The sequence below is a fragment of the Etheostoma spectabile genome, chromosome 10, assembly GCF_008692095.1.
Source record: "Etheostoma spectabile isolate EspeVRDwgs_2016 chromosome 10, UIUC_Espe_1.0, whole genome shotgun sequence".
Classification (NCBI taxonomy): Eukaryota; Metazoa; Chordata; class Actinopteri; order Perciformes; family Percidae; genus Etheostoma; species Etheostoma spectabile.
This window is the reverse complement of record NC_045742.1, coordinates 14,965,238-14,980,338: the sequence shown is the minus strand read 5'-3', so window position 1 is coordinate 14,980,338 and position 15,101 is coordinate 14,965,238. Positions and strand designations below refer to the sequence as shown.

The 15,101-nt window shown below is 39.5% G+C and overlaps 1 protein-coding gene across 4 annotated transcripts in view; it reads left to right on the top strand.

Moving 5' to 3' along the window:
* The window catches only part of mid2 (midline 2), a 149,229-nt gene that overhangs the window by 118,889 nt on the left and 15,239 nt on the right, over window positions 1-15,101 (top strand). For all 4 annotated transcript variants that reach the window (XM_032527508.1, XM_032527507.1, XM_032527509.1 and 1 more), the window contains 4 exons: window positions 4,291-4,439; window positions 5,578-5,705; window positions 5,970-6,113; window positions 13,830-13,991. In XM_032527508.1, the coding sequence (XP_032383399.1) occupies window positions 4,291-4,439; window positions 5,578-5,705; window positions 5,970-6,113; window positions 13,830-13,991 (583 nt within the window). The remainder of the gene's footprint in view (window positions 1-4,290; window positions 4,440-5,577; window positions 5,706-5,969; window positions 6,114-13,829; window positions 13,992-15,101) is intronic.

Below are 15,101 nucleotides of genomic sequence, written 5' to 3'. Positions count from 1 at the left end.
TGTGTGTGTGTGTGTGTGTGTGTGTGTGTGTGTGTGTTGGGTGTGGTGGTTGGGGGGGCGGTTGTTGCCCTATGAGTGCCAAGGATTTTGGACAGAGGCAAACTCTAAATCGCACCCTCCCAGAGGTGAAGTTTTAAGTGCTTGTGGAAGATCCTCTGAGGAGCAAAAGAGCTTTGCAGAGAGATGAAAGATTTCCAAACACCGTACACAAGGACTGAAGTGTGTGGGTGTGGGAGTGCAAGCGTGTCAGAGTGTGTCCACAGTGATTGCAGACAAAGAGCAATGTTTGTTCTCCTGAGAGTCTGGGTGTGTAAAAGGCTGTCTAGCAGAGGCTAGAGGAGAGAAATGCAGGAGAGAATAGAGGGACACATAAAACACCAGAGGACCGCTTGATTGATATCACCCTGCAGGTGATTTGTTAATATTTGAGACTGTTAAACAGTCAAGAAATATGAATAAAATATACACCTTGAGTAATTTGAATAATCAGGGATGTGTTGAAATGGATGTTTGCCAGAGAAGTGAAAAGAGAAGACCACTAGAAGTAACGTAGGTTGTTTAAGGCATTTCAGCCAACAACAAAAAAACGTGTTTCTGTTAAGGACAGTGTCGGAAAGGGAAGTGTTCAGAGGTGACTCTGCAACAGAATAACAGGATTATGCAGGCGTGATCATGGTGCCTTGCAAGGTGCTCCCATTCTCTCTCTAAGGAGACTCGGCAGTCATGTCTAATCTCTCCCTGCCCAAACAAAACACACACTAGTCCCATGTTCTGGTGTGCATCTGCTTGTCCACCGCCACTCTCTGCATCTCTTTCTCATGTGGAAAACTATTTCAACTCCTTTAGTGCCTTCAGGATTAACAACTCAAATGTTTGTTTTAAATCACTTGATTTCTTAAAAATCCCCACTTTTACTTTCAGCGTATAATGGCTGGTAGAATAGAAAAACAACAGTATTTGTTACAGTTTTTTTCGATTGCCAAACGACAACTGGAGTCACATGTGCAAAACTGTAACTGCAGTCTGCACAGTAGCAGGTCATGGGGACCAAACTCTAGTTCCTTTTTCATTGCTTGAACCCAGTTTTCAAAACTGCATGCTTATCCCATGGCTTTAACCACAACCTGCACAACACTGTGGATTCACAGCACTTTGTTAAATGCTAATACACTACTGTCACAACTGTTAACCACACATTCAAAAACAGAATGGATTTCAGTCTGGGGCCTATCAAACACTGCTAATTGCAATTTTAGCTGAAAGCCTAAGCATGTGTCTTGTTTTAGACTAGTTAGAGAACGTATAGAGAAAGCTCAGAAATCCTTTTTTGTATACAAACACTAAATAAGAATTACAAACCATTATACCGTACCATTGAGAGAAACAGTTATAAGAGCAAAGATATCAATATGTCCAGGTAAGATGTCTGAGGTTATATCCTGTTTTTTAGAAGGTAATGGAGGTAAAAGCAATGGAACCACCATGTGAACCACCATCACCAATGTGATGAAAAAAACTTGCTGTAGGGTGCTGGAGAGAGGCAGGATTAGTCTATTCTTTGTTACTGTTATGCACCTTTAGTTTTTTTTCCAATAATTCCATAAATTACTAGAGACAAAACACTATATTGACGCAAACTGCTGATTTTCATTCCTTCTTCTTGACCTTACGTAAAAATTGGAATATGAAAATCTATATCTTTAAAGAAACTATTGAGTAGTGTGAAGTCACTCAAAGTGTTCAAACTGAAAAGATGAGAAAAGTTAGTATTTTCTTTATTGGTGTTTGATGCTAGTGTTTTTACTCTCAGTGTGTTCTGACTGACTGAGTGTGTCTGAGTGTGTGTTATATTAGTGAGGATTGTTCATAGTGTTTGCAGCACTGAGCCTGTTTTGAGACGTGTGTTAAGAGTTGTGTTGCTTGGAATGAGTTTTGCAACTGATGTGAACAGTTTAGCTCAGGTGACTGTAGGTAATGCAGACTGTAGTCCAGTTCCAGTTGTACCCACTGTTATTTAGCAATAATAAAAAAACTGTGTACATTTACCTGATAATGACATGGTTTCGATCAACCATGACCACAATACCTTCTGAAAATGACTTAGTTGATGATTAGTTTGACATTTGGGGAAGTGCATTTGTTTGCTTTCTTGTCAAGGGTTTGATGAAAAGATTGAGACCCCCCTTATTTCTATACAGTAAATGTATAGCTGGAGCCAACAGCTGTTTGGTGAACATGTTGCCAAATAATAACCCGTCTTGCCTTTCCTCTCAGCGCAGTCAACAACCTGCTTAAATGTTGTTTTTAGTGACAAAAGATTATGGTCAGTAGTCAAGAAGTCAATAGAAAACTCCATTAAGATGTCAGCTAAGAGAGGTTTCTAAGCAGCACCAGCTTTCCAAGCAGTAGAAAAGGAGTGCACATTAGAGACTGTTTTGATTTTTAGATTAGTTTTGGGGTATTTTAGGCCTTTATTTCCACCGGACAGATGAAAACATGAAAGGGGAGAGAGCGGAGGAATGACATGCAGCAAAGGGCCGCAGGTCGGAGTTGAACCCGCGGCCGCTGCGTCAATGAGGTAAACCTCCATATGTGTGTGCCTGCTCTACCAACTGAGCTTACCCGGCCGCATTCTTTGAGAGCTTTTGATGACAAACTCTTAACCGATTGTCACCAAGTGTGTTTTTTCTGAATTCTTATTTGCATAATCAAAGCCTTGCACGCATAAAACCATGTTGTTGAAATCCTTTAAGGCCTCTCATGATTTTAAACAACAAATCTGCTCTCTTTTTTTGTTTTATTTTAGAAAGTATGCTTTTTCAGACAATAAAGCAACTTTACTTTACTCAGCCATTTAAAGGTTCACTAAGGTTTCTCTATACTGTTATTTAATTTTACAGCTCACCTTTCTTTGACAGTCTCGAGGCTCACAAGTAGCCTGTGTTATTTCCTGTGGTGAGTTCCATCAAACTAAGTTCATGTGAGTAATCAGCATATGAGCCGTAAGGAAGATAAATTGATTACTTTAATTTCAAATGAGCATAGAATGGCTTCCTTATGCTCAGTCGGAAATAAGATTACGGTACAGCCATTGACTAGTTACAGTCAAAACAGACCAAACAAACCTTATGTGTGTTTGTGTCTAATCTGACCTGACTGATTGACCGGCCTCTTGATGAGCACAGCATGGTTGTTTGTGATGAAGCAAGTCAATAAGATCATCCATTTCTTGCTTGTTTTTCAGGGTATTAAAACTCCTCCAGCTGCCTGGTACATTGGAAACATGCACACCAAGTGTATGGAGATAAATATGTTTTTACAAGGCAGAAGCAATGTAACTGTGGTTTGGTTAGTGAGGGTAAGAAAGTGGGTTCTAGTCCATTTTGCATTTTTCTGAGTATGCTCATTAATTAATAAGCGAGGACACGTTAGGATTAGCATGCTGTAACCCCTGCTCTTACAGTTATTATATTGTATAAATATGCATTATGCTATTCATCTCTGCCCTTCTATTACGCAACATGTTCATGAGGTCAATGTGAAAATAAAGAGCCAATGGCCTCGCTTCAACTCTCACCTCTATCCTCTCTGCTGCATTCTTGGCGTCTTGGTGTCTTTTCTGTCTGTGCATGTATCTTCATCACTATGTCTACGAGCGTGCTTATACATGGAAGGTTTATTATTGAATGTATGACAGCCAATTGTCACAAGGTGATAGAAAAGGGGGATTTGTGAGACGTTTATCTGAAACGCGTTGATGCGTTACATCACTGGCTCGGTTAAGTGTAGAACGACATCCTAATGCAGATTTTCAGGTTTTTACTCATTCCATCAGTTAAATAAAACTAAATTAATTGCATATAACTCAAAGATTCCTTTGACAAGATATTGAATCAGTGTCCAACACATTCAGTATCTATCCAAGACTCCCACATAGGGTTTGTGTTTGTTTTAGTGCTGTGATACAACTTCAGCTTTGTTGATGGTGTGCAATATGGCAACTTGTTGTTTTCACCTAGCAGGAGTTATCTCAGGGAGTGCTACCAGTGCCGACCTTCTGTCAGTCTTTTAGAGCAATTTGGCAGGAAGGCTGAATTATATTTTCAGAAAGTGTTGAACATATTTGCGGATTAGTGACTGTCACAGTGATAAATGCCTCATACCCAGAGACCAAGAGAAAAATTGTACAGTCCAGTCACCCAAACAGGCTTTTAAGGCTCAGATTGAGCGATGAATATAAATTGATGTGTCGCAACATAGCAACGTGTACTGTATTTGTGTTTGTTCCAGGTGATGAAACTGCGTAAGTTGGCTCAGCAGATCGCAAACTGTCGCCAGTGTCTGGAGCGCTCTAGTGCCCTCATCACACAAGCCGAACAGAGCCTGAAGGAGAACGACCACGCCCGCTTCCTCCAGACTGCTCGAAATGTAGCAGAAAGGTGGGTGATGAAATGCAAAGACACACACACATTGAGGGAGAAACAGTGACGTAGTGGACGGTAAACTTGGCTTACATCCGTGAAGGTTTAGAAGGTAATATTGTATTTTTCCCTTGTTGTTTTTATTTTAAACCACATCCCCAGTGAGACACCAGGGGGCTGTAACAACAACAAAAAGAGTCATAAAGAGAAACAAAAATAAATGTCCTTTGACCATCACTGCCACAAAATATCTTAAAACCCCTGCCATACATTACAACAAGAATGATTTTGTTCTTGTAAGCCTGCTGGTGAAATCAGCATCACATCAAAACCTTTTTAGCTCCTGCAATCAATGACAGGCCTCTGGCGAAAAAAAATAATATTCTGTTAAGGCCAGTTCTGCTGTTTCTCTTTCCACCTTCCTTCTGTAATACCTTCATCCCTTCCTCCCACCACAGACAGCCGACAGCTGTCTCTGTCTTTTTCTCACACAGAAAAAGGTCTAACATAGCATCTTTTTATTTGGCACTGACTCTGATTTTTTCCGACTGGACCGACTCGTTTCTCTTCACTGAGGAACACAAGTCTCAAGGACTAGCTCTGCACTGCTCGGTAACCCTGCCAGCAACATGGCTCAGGCTGGCTCCTGTAACAGACGGATCACTGATGCTCAAAGCAGAAGTAGGCACAAGTTTCCACAAAGCTGCACAGACTATGGAGTCAGTGTGTCAGTGTGTGTCTGGAATGTCTGTGCTTTGATGGCTCTCTGGGTTAACATACAACTGTGAGTTAGAGGTAGTTTATGATGGAGCAGGTTGCAGACACTGTTCTGTTTGATCCTGTAAATATTTTTACTTTGTATTTTTCCAATTTTGTATTCTACTCTATATTTTCTTTCCCTCCATCCTTCCCTCTCCCTCACTCTCTCTCATCTTTTTCTCAAAAACTACTTGCCTGCCACCTCTACCCTCTTGTCACCTCACTTCCTTCCACTCTCTCCTCACATTTGTCTACCTCCTCATCACCTTTTGTCTTTTCCTCCTCTCTCTTCCTCTCATCACCTCATCTGACATCTGTGTCCTTTTCTGCTCCCTCACCTCTCCGCCGTTCTTCTGACATTTCCTTTCCTCGCTCCCGTGTCCTGAACTCTCTAAAGGGTTGCCATGGCGACGGCCTCCTCCCAGGTACTCATCCCTGACATCAACCTGAATGAGGCGTTTGACAACTTTGCTTTGGACTTTTCCCGGGAGAAGAAGATTCTGGAAGGACTAGATTACCTAACAGGTCTGTCTAGGCCACAATTTGATTAAATTAATTTCCACTTATAACTATTTAGATTCCTTATTACTTACTATATTACTATATTTAACAATGTTTTCTGCTCCGCTGCATTTAAAGATGTACTTTACTTCATGTTAATCCTGAGGTGACACATTATCTCTCTTAGAATTACTTATATTATATATGAATTCAAACAAGTTAGTTATGACCATTTATAACGTTTGTTTTTACTGTCAATCATGTTGATACTGATCCCTACACCTGTAGCTCCCACCCCGCCATCCATAAGAGAGGAGCTGTGCACCGCATCCCATGACACCATCACTGTTCACTGGACGTCAGAGGACGAGTTCAGCGTCACCTCCTACGAGCTGCAGTACACCATCTACACCGGCCAAACAAATTTCATCAGTGAGTCTTGTGTACACACACACACGTACACAAGTTTAGTCATTTGATTTGTACTGTAGATCACAGTCAGTGTCAGTATCTGAGCCTAGAAGGAAGTTCATATTCAATTACACTTCAGCAATATCTAGGGGATTTTCATAGGATTCTTTTAATCAAGGTTTGGCCAAGAGGGATCAAATACTTTGTTGACCTTTGTTTAAATGCCATAAAAGTTCACTTTAATAGAGAATTGGGAAACTGCCAGAAATATGTGATTTTTTTTCTGATATGCTTCACTGAGGAAGTAATTCCTTTAAATATCAAACTTGCTATTTAAAGCTTTTGAAGAAGCATTCCCATCCAGTAACCATACAGTCGCCAATAGAAACAACTGAGTAACACTGTAATGCTTGATTCTAACTGCACTCTTTAAGGCCTCTAACATGAAGCCTCCTGCTATATCATTAGAGCAAAATACCTGTATGGTAACTTCAAAGACTCGAGATCGGTGCATCTCTCTGGCATCAATAGTGTTTTAGTCATCAAAAGGTTTTCTGCCAATTCAAAGAGCTTTTGAAGTGAGATTAAGTAACATTTTATAGAATAAATAACATCTTACTCTTACAAATGAAAAGTTGAATTCACTATCTTACTCAGGCGTTTTAATGTTAAAGCTTCACTTGGTCTGGTAAGACGAGTAGCTTTTGTTGACTAATGTTAGCTAATTTTAGTAAGATTTTGCTGCTTAACTGACATTACAGAGTCAGTTTTTTAGTTGTTTAGCAAAAGTGACATAATCTCACTTTAAAGCGTAACTCGCCAAAATGCAACCTAGGGTCTTTTTGTTGATATACCTGAGTCAAATTTTCATTCAAAAGCATATTTATGACGGTTTTAAGGTTTACCGTAGTCTCGTTTTTTGGTCAAATGGTCTTTTGAATGGGAGAGCTAGTGGGCACTTTTATGCTAGCCTCAAAATAGCTATTTTTAAAACTCTAAGAAGGCTCGACACAACATGAAACTTTGCTCAAAGTATCACCAGGGGCCATTTGACCAAAAAACTATAAAACAGTAAATCTTAAAAGTGGTGCTTGCGTCCTATATAAATGCTTTTAAACGAAAGTTTGACTCGGGTACATTCACAAATAGACCATAGGTTGCATTTTGGCCAGAGTTACGCTTTAAGTCTGTTGAAAGTTCTTTTGACTCATGCACACAAACACAATATACACACAAGCACAAATATGGGAGAGCAGCTTTATTAGCAGCATCCCCAACAATAAGAGTCCTTCAGCCGTTATATTGCACAAATACCTATCTGCACCTACACACACACACACACCCATGCACAAGCTCAAAAGAAATCTTCCTTTGGCACTAACCTCTCTGCAGTTACAAAGAGAAAAAATATGGAGCACCACAATACTTTCAGCATTGCTCAGTCTTATTTTCATATGTTAAATATTTAATACCAACTGTGTTGTATAACCTAGATTTTTTTGTCCAGCTTTAGTCTTTGTTGTCTTCCGCGCTTATATTTATAGAGAGATGGAGCTGAGTTATCAAGACTTCTTGTTATAAAAATAGGACATACAGTACAACACGAGGGGATGCTTTGAAGAGATCCACTATTTAGTATCTAGTTTTGGTTTAAGCTCTGTGAAACGATTGCAGTAAAAAGAGATGAGAATGTACAATCACTGCTACCCTCTTTTGATCTCTTCTATTTCTCCCTATACCAAAGCTCATCTTTGTTTCAGCCTCGTCAGGATATTAGGATTTATATTTGGGATATTTTACAAGCATTTTGGATCTAGCAGCACAGTTAAAGTCGCTCAAAGCTTACATTTTCTGATTTGCCTCATTAATCCATCTCTATGCAGCCGTTCATGTTTTGGCTCATCACTCCAGAGCATGATGCTCAGAACATGTTATAAGTTTCTTCTTTAAAGTCAAACCCACCAGCATGGTCACAAATTGTTTTTTTTAAATTTGATCACTCCTTAAATTTATTATCCAATCCTCCCCATATTTTGCATGCTATATCAGAATGAGCCATATTTGTGTGTAATTTCAACCAAATGTATTACACATACACATAATACAGTATACCTGAACAAACCTGCAAAATGTGATGAAATGTTGGAAAAGGTTGAGGCTATGGCGTTTTGACACTGTACATTAAAATGAACTCTGTATTCATGGGTCTTTATTTAAAGTTCTAATATTCCTGGACAGGATTTAGATATTTACCAAAAGCTTGGCCCTTGTTAACTAATCAGCTTTACAGCTGATTGTCTGTCACTACATAATTAAAGGGAAAGAAAGACCACAATGGAGGAGGAGAGGAACTTGAGAAACGGGGAGAATCAGAGTGGATAAAGGTTACATAGGGGAGGTGAGACTTACCACTTACTGAAATGAGGAGGATGTGATTGATGTACATAACCGTGCATGTGCACACACACCTGTGCCTTTCCACTTTCCCTCCACTCTTGAATCCCCTCATCATCTCATCTCATCTCTTCTCCTCTCCTACTGTCTGTGCAGCCTGACATTTCTCCATCTAACCATGCAACTCAAGTGCCCCAGCCATTTGAAACATCAGGATACATTTCAGCTGTGATAGGCTGAGTGACTCAGATATTCAGCAGTGTGCTGCCACAGAGTCCTCAGAGATTCACAAGAGAAACTGAGAAAGAGAGAAACCCATTTAGCCTGCCATGCCACTTGAGTTTTTACCATAGCATTTTTCTCCAACTTTCCAAGTGGCTAAATGCTCCCACTTGAGCCCTATCGTTTCTCTCTCTCTCTATTTCCCTGGCCTCATCCTCAGCCTTGGCCCTCCCATGAGGACGAAGGTCTTATGAACCCTGGCTCTCCAGGATCATCCAAGCACAGAAGCAGAAAATAGAATCAGCAAATAAAACCAAAAACCATGGAGAAAAGTAATCAGTGTCAAAAAGCCAAATATGACTCCAAGTAAAGATGTCTGTAATAGTGTAGCTGCTACCTGTGATTGATCTAATCTGCCTGCTGACATCCCCAAGTATCTCCTTATACTGTACATCCACGCCACTGAAAATGTTTTTTTTTCTTTAAACTTTGTAATCTCATTCTCATGCTTAAAAACTCATACATATTATAGTCATGATTGATTGATGTTGATTTTTATTTTATGATGTTGATTCCTCCGATGAAGATCAAGAAAGATGGCAGGGATCAATGTGGGTGTAATTGCTGATTAATTGATCCAGAAATAGAATATATGATTTTCTTTTGAGCCTTCAGTGTTGATTCACACACTGTTGATGTTATTTTATGTCAGTATTTTATGACAGTGTAGTTGATCTAAACACTATTTAAGTCTACACTTAAGCTAACCACCTCTATGTTCTAGCTTCTTATTTAGCATACACACAGTCAGACAGTCATACAGACAGTTACGTATATCATTATTCTCATCTAACTCTGTGAGAAAGCAAATAAGCACATTTCTCAAAATGTCAAACTATTGTTACTTAAGATTAGATATTTTGACTACCTTAAGAGGAAATCTGGTCCAAAACTGTTTTTGTAAAAACAAGATATTAATGTAGCAGCATCATCATGATGACCTCCAGTAATAAGTCTTCCCACTTTATATCCAAAGCACCATTGTAGGCTCTACAGCCACTTTGTTTCTTTTAATGCCTCTCCTCATGGCTGTCATAGTAATACCTATTGCTCTACACTATTAACAAACAAGCCAAATAGCCTCACTAGTACCATACTCATCAGTATGAGTAGGTACTGCACTGCTCATCTGATTTGTACTCTCTCTGTCTGGACTGATAAATATCCATACTTCTGCTTCAACCTCTGTATGACCTCAACCAATTTTCGTTTCTTTTGTCAATTTGTACATTTTTCTGGGCGGCCTGCACGTTAGTCACACAAGCAATATGTGTATTTATGAGCACTGGCCTATGGTGAAGCATTAATCAATGCTATCAAAGAAATTATTAAAGATGAAGAGCAGTATCGTAGTGGGCATTAGGAAAGCCCAGAGTTTGGTCAAATCGCTGTCTCTCAACAGGGCATCTTTCAGAGTATCAGCAGGATCAATGTCCGTAGCAGAGTTTGATGAAATGTTGATAAGGGTTTAGTCTTTACAGGAAAAAAGCCAGACTACAGTATGTTTATCAAAGTTGTATGGAAGTACCAAGAGATATATGCAGGTGATACATAAAATTGCTTTTAATGATGCACACCTGCTCACACACACACACACACACACACACATACACATACCCACAGTCAGTTCCTCCAGAAAAAATTAATAGCACTTATACACAGATGCAACATGAAAACATCCAGGCTCCCACACACACACACACACACACACACACAGTCGACATTAACTCAATATTGCATCAAACACGACAATCCCTCCTGTAGTCCCAGGATACTTTGTGTTTCTGTTCTTTCCTCTTCTGTCCACAGACACACACACACACACACACACACAAAACACACACACTCTCACTTGATGTCTGGATGCAAGACACAAAACCGATCTATTTCTGCCTTTTTTTCTATCTCTTTTTACAAGGCATATTCAGTTGTTGCTTCACTACACTTTGAAGACACAATGCTCCCAATAGCAGCAGCAGAAAGCCCCTTTTCACTGGTAAAAGTAGCAATAGCAGTATTGCTGTGTACTGACCTAATTTGATTTAGCAAAAGAGGGAGAGGTGCTATGGAGATCAAAAGCTTTAAAAATGGAAAGCAGCGTGAAGTCCTTCTCTCTCATCTTTACCCTGTATCTCTTTTTGAAAGCTCACATAACATTGTAGCCTCCCTAATTACTACAAAAAAAGGGACAGCTGTCTCAGTGAAACAACTTGTTTGTTGTAAGGATTACCTTGTTGATAGTGGGTGTGTAATTGTAAGAGCAGGCTGAGATAAAATGCACATGAATCTCCTGGCCAAATGAATTGTGTACATGCAATGTGTAAAGAAACCTCTCTTAACCTCCCTCACTTTTTCTTTCGTTCTCATCGTAAAGGAAGATGAAAGCCCTCTGCGGTGTTTTCTTTGTCTGAGTAAAGCTTGTGGAAGTTGGCAGATATGTAAAGCCGCAGCCTTCACTTTTACTTTAACAGTCACCTCCCTTCATTCATTCTTAAAGCCGCCTCACTTTTAAAGGCCTTATTTGCGTCCTGTGAAGTATTTATATTTACAAGCAGACTCTCCATTATTACTTATGTATGCTGTTGCCATCTTGTTTAATAATTCACAAGGCATACTCACCAGAAGGGACAAGGCTGGCATGGCCATGAAAGCTCTCTCCCTTTAGGATTTTTATTTTTCTGCAAATCTGCAGGGTGGAGGAAGGATGGGACAATGAAAAGGATTGTTATTCTATCATCATCTACAAATGTAAACTTCAGCTGTAGTGCTACTAAATAACATGCTTTTTTTGTTTTGGCAAGGGTAGCCTATATTTGAATGTATTCTGAATTGTTTCGGTGAGTGAGAGATGTTTAGGCTGGCAGTCAGTGTTTGCTCATAAAACATGATTTCTGTGAAGAAGTTAGCAGTGTAATTAATAACTCATCAATATTCATGTGTTGTTATACAAACATTGAACATAGCACATTGAACGTGGTAAGAGATTCTTTACATTCAATGACAATGCCAGTAAAATCTTGGCGAGACACAGCCAGTGCACTGACAGTGGCACATTTCACACCATGTTTGTTTTTTTACACATTCGCTAGAAGCACAAGTGCAGCAGTCTGTCAGATGTTGTTGCAATTTCCAAGTTTTGCAATATCTGATTCAAACAAACAGTCAACTACAACAATCTGCTATCTTAAATTCACAGCTCTCACCTTGTGTTGAAAGTTTTAAAGCTTTAAAGCGCCCACATTATGCTCATTTTCAGATTCATAATTGTATTTTGAGGTTGTACCAGAATGGGTTTACACGGTTTCCTTTTCAAAAAACACCATCATTTTGTTGTACCGCACATTGCTGCAGCTCCTCTTTTCACCTGGTGCGTTTAGGTCTCTGTTTTAGCTACAGAGTGAGACATCTCACTTCTACACTATCTTTGTTGGGAGTTGCACTTGTGCAGTAGCTAGGTAAGATCACATCAGCTAGATAACTCTTTCTCCAACTTTGGTCAGTACAAGGCAGGATTAGCGTCTTCTAAACGAGGGCACACTTGTGGAATACCTGCAGCAGGGGGACATGGGAGTAGTTCTTTTGTAGATTAGGGTGAACTAGTGTGTGTTGTAGCAGTGTTTCCATTGAGAACAAGCTAGCTAGCATGCTTCGGCTAGTGACGTAGAAAGCCGTGCAGATTTTGAACACCTCACCCGGAGACTGAAGGCAGAGGACAATTAGAAAGTATCTTACTGAAAAACAGCATGGCTAGTTGTTTTTTTTCCAAGTTTGCATGCGTGTGGAAGCACCAGAGACACAAAATAACACCCCAAATTCCAGAAAAAGTGTTTTTTTTTCATAATACGGGCACTTTAAAGGTCCCATATTGTAAAACCTTGTATTTTTTTATTATAACGCGGTTGAGGTGGTACATAAACTGTAAATTTAGAAACTGTGCCTTTAGACAAGCTGTCAGGACTTCCTTACGGTAGTGATATCACAACTAAAGTATACTAGAAACTGCCGCTACAGTGTTGTTACAGTCATTCCCTGGCTGCAGTGAGAGCAGAGCAGAGCGCAGATGTGGAAGACCCGGAAATACTGACCAATCGGAGCGGACTGGGCTTTTTGCAGAAGGGGGCTTAAAGAGACAGGCTCTAAAACGTGTAACGAGTGTTTCAGACAGAGGGAGAATTCAGGTATATTCAGACAGACAGTATCAGAAAAATAACAGTATTTAAAGCATGTAAACATGTTGTAGTAGAAACACAAAATAAGTTATAAATTAAAGTGTGAGCTTGAAAATTGGCATCATATGGGACCTTTAAAATCAGACAAAAACCACTTCATAAAATGATATGCGGTGGGTTAGTTAAGGGAAAGGTAGCAGTAATGTTAGTGTTTAAATTCATCCACGTTATTACACACAAGACTAGAGGTCAAAAAGAGCACCTCATTGTAGACGAGCCTCAGCCCTGAGCTGCTATTTCCTTTTTATTATTCACAGTCGACTGAAGCTGAGAGACTGAAAAGACAGGTGACTGCAGAGCTAACCCAGCAATTACCAAGCCTCTACTACAAGCCACTTTGAATCAAAGTCACACCAACTGTGCTCATGTTGGTATTTCTCACATTTCCATTTGAACATTAAAGGTATCACACTCTTTTGCCCTCCAGCGCTTACTAAAGACATTATGTCATATTGTTGAAGTATCTTGTTCTTAATGGGTTATAGATTCAGCTTAGTGAACAACAATATTGCCTCAGGGGAGCTTGCTATGATAAACCTGATGGAAAGGTAACGGGGTGGATCAGTATTCAATTCAATTCCATTTTTTTTCCAGTATGTACACACTGCATGACATCGCAGGCTGTATGGTCTCTGAGCTTACTGATGTGTGATGTTTAGAGAAAAAATATACTGCTGTGGTCAGATTTTCTTGTTTTCTTGCTCTTTTGAACATCACCAAAATGATTCTCAGCAGGACTCACTGTGCTTACCCTGAAAACAGTAACACTTACTCATGCTGTGCGTTTGTGCGTGCGTGTGTGTGTGTGTGTTTGTTTCTGTGCATCTGCCAGGTTTGTACAACTCGGCAGACAGCTGGATGATCGTACCCAACATCAAGCAGAACCACTACACAGTGCACGGCTTGCAGAGTGGCACCCGTTATATCTTCTTTGTCAAGGCTATCAACCAGGCAGGAAGCCGCAACAGCGAGCCAGCCCGCCTCAAAACCAACAGTAAGTGAAGGCTCATGTGATACCTCTGCCTGCTTTTCAATGAATATTTACAAGCCTTGCTAATTTAGTTTTTTGATATTTAATACAAGGTTTTCTTCTGTTTGTATCATGTGTGCAACATACCTTATCAAAGCTTTCCCCAGGGGGTATCTTTGATATAAATGAGTGTGGGAAAAGTATCAGAATTAGAACTAATTTGATTAGTAAAAAAATATTTTCTGTCCAAAAGGCAACAAGGTATACACTACCGGTCAAAAGTTTGGGTTCACTTACAAATTTCCATGCCACTCCATTATAGACATAATACCAGCTGATCTTGTGGGGTTTATCTCTTTAATGCATATCTACATTGCCATTATCAGCAACCATTGATCCAATGTTCCAGAGGCCCATTGTTTACTAATCTGATATCATTTTAAAAAACTAACTGAGAAAACACTGAGAATCCTTTTGCAATTATGTAAGCACATAATGTAATTTGAAAACTGCTGACCGGGTTAAAAAAAACAATGCAACTGACCTCAGCTGGTATTCTGTCTATAATGGAGTGCAATGGAAATCTCTAAGTGACCCCAAACTTTTGACCGGTAGTGTATATGATAGGAGGAACCTAGAACAGTGCTTGATAGATTTATTTCTCAAACATTACCTTTCATGTTCCATGAGCGCTTCCATGAATGATTTTTGTCTATAAATAAATACAATGCAGAATGCAAAATCTGCTAGCAATTGCTGGATACAAAATGGGCTGTGTAAATACAAGGTGTCAAATAAATGTTTCTTTTAGAAATGTTTCATATTGAAACACTTCTTTTGAGATACAAAAGTTAGGTGTCGTCCCTCACATGATTTGTTAAATCAAGAAGTTCCCGGTTTTATAGGTGCAGCATCCACAATGAGAACAGAGAATCTAGATATGAACACACTTTCTGTAATTTTTTTTAACAGAGGGTTTGAGATCAGACATTTTAACAAAAAAGTAGGACAAACTAGCCTGACTTGCATTGGGTAAACCAAAATGAATGTCATCTTAATTGCTTAAATGTTACTCATCAGGTTGTTTTAAACAATTCCTTTTAGCAACCTCTCTCTCTCTCTCTCTCTCTCTCT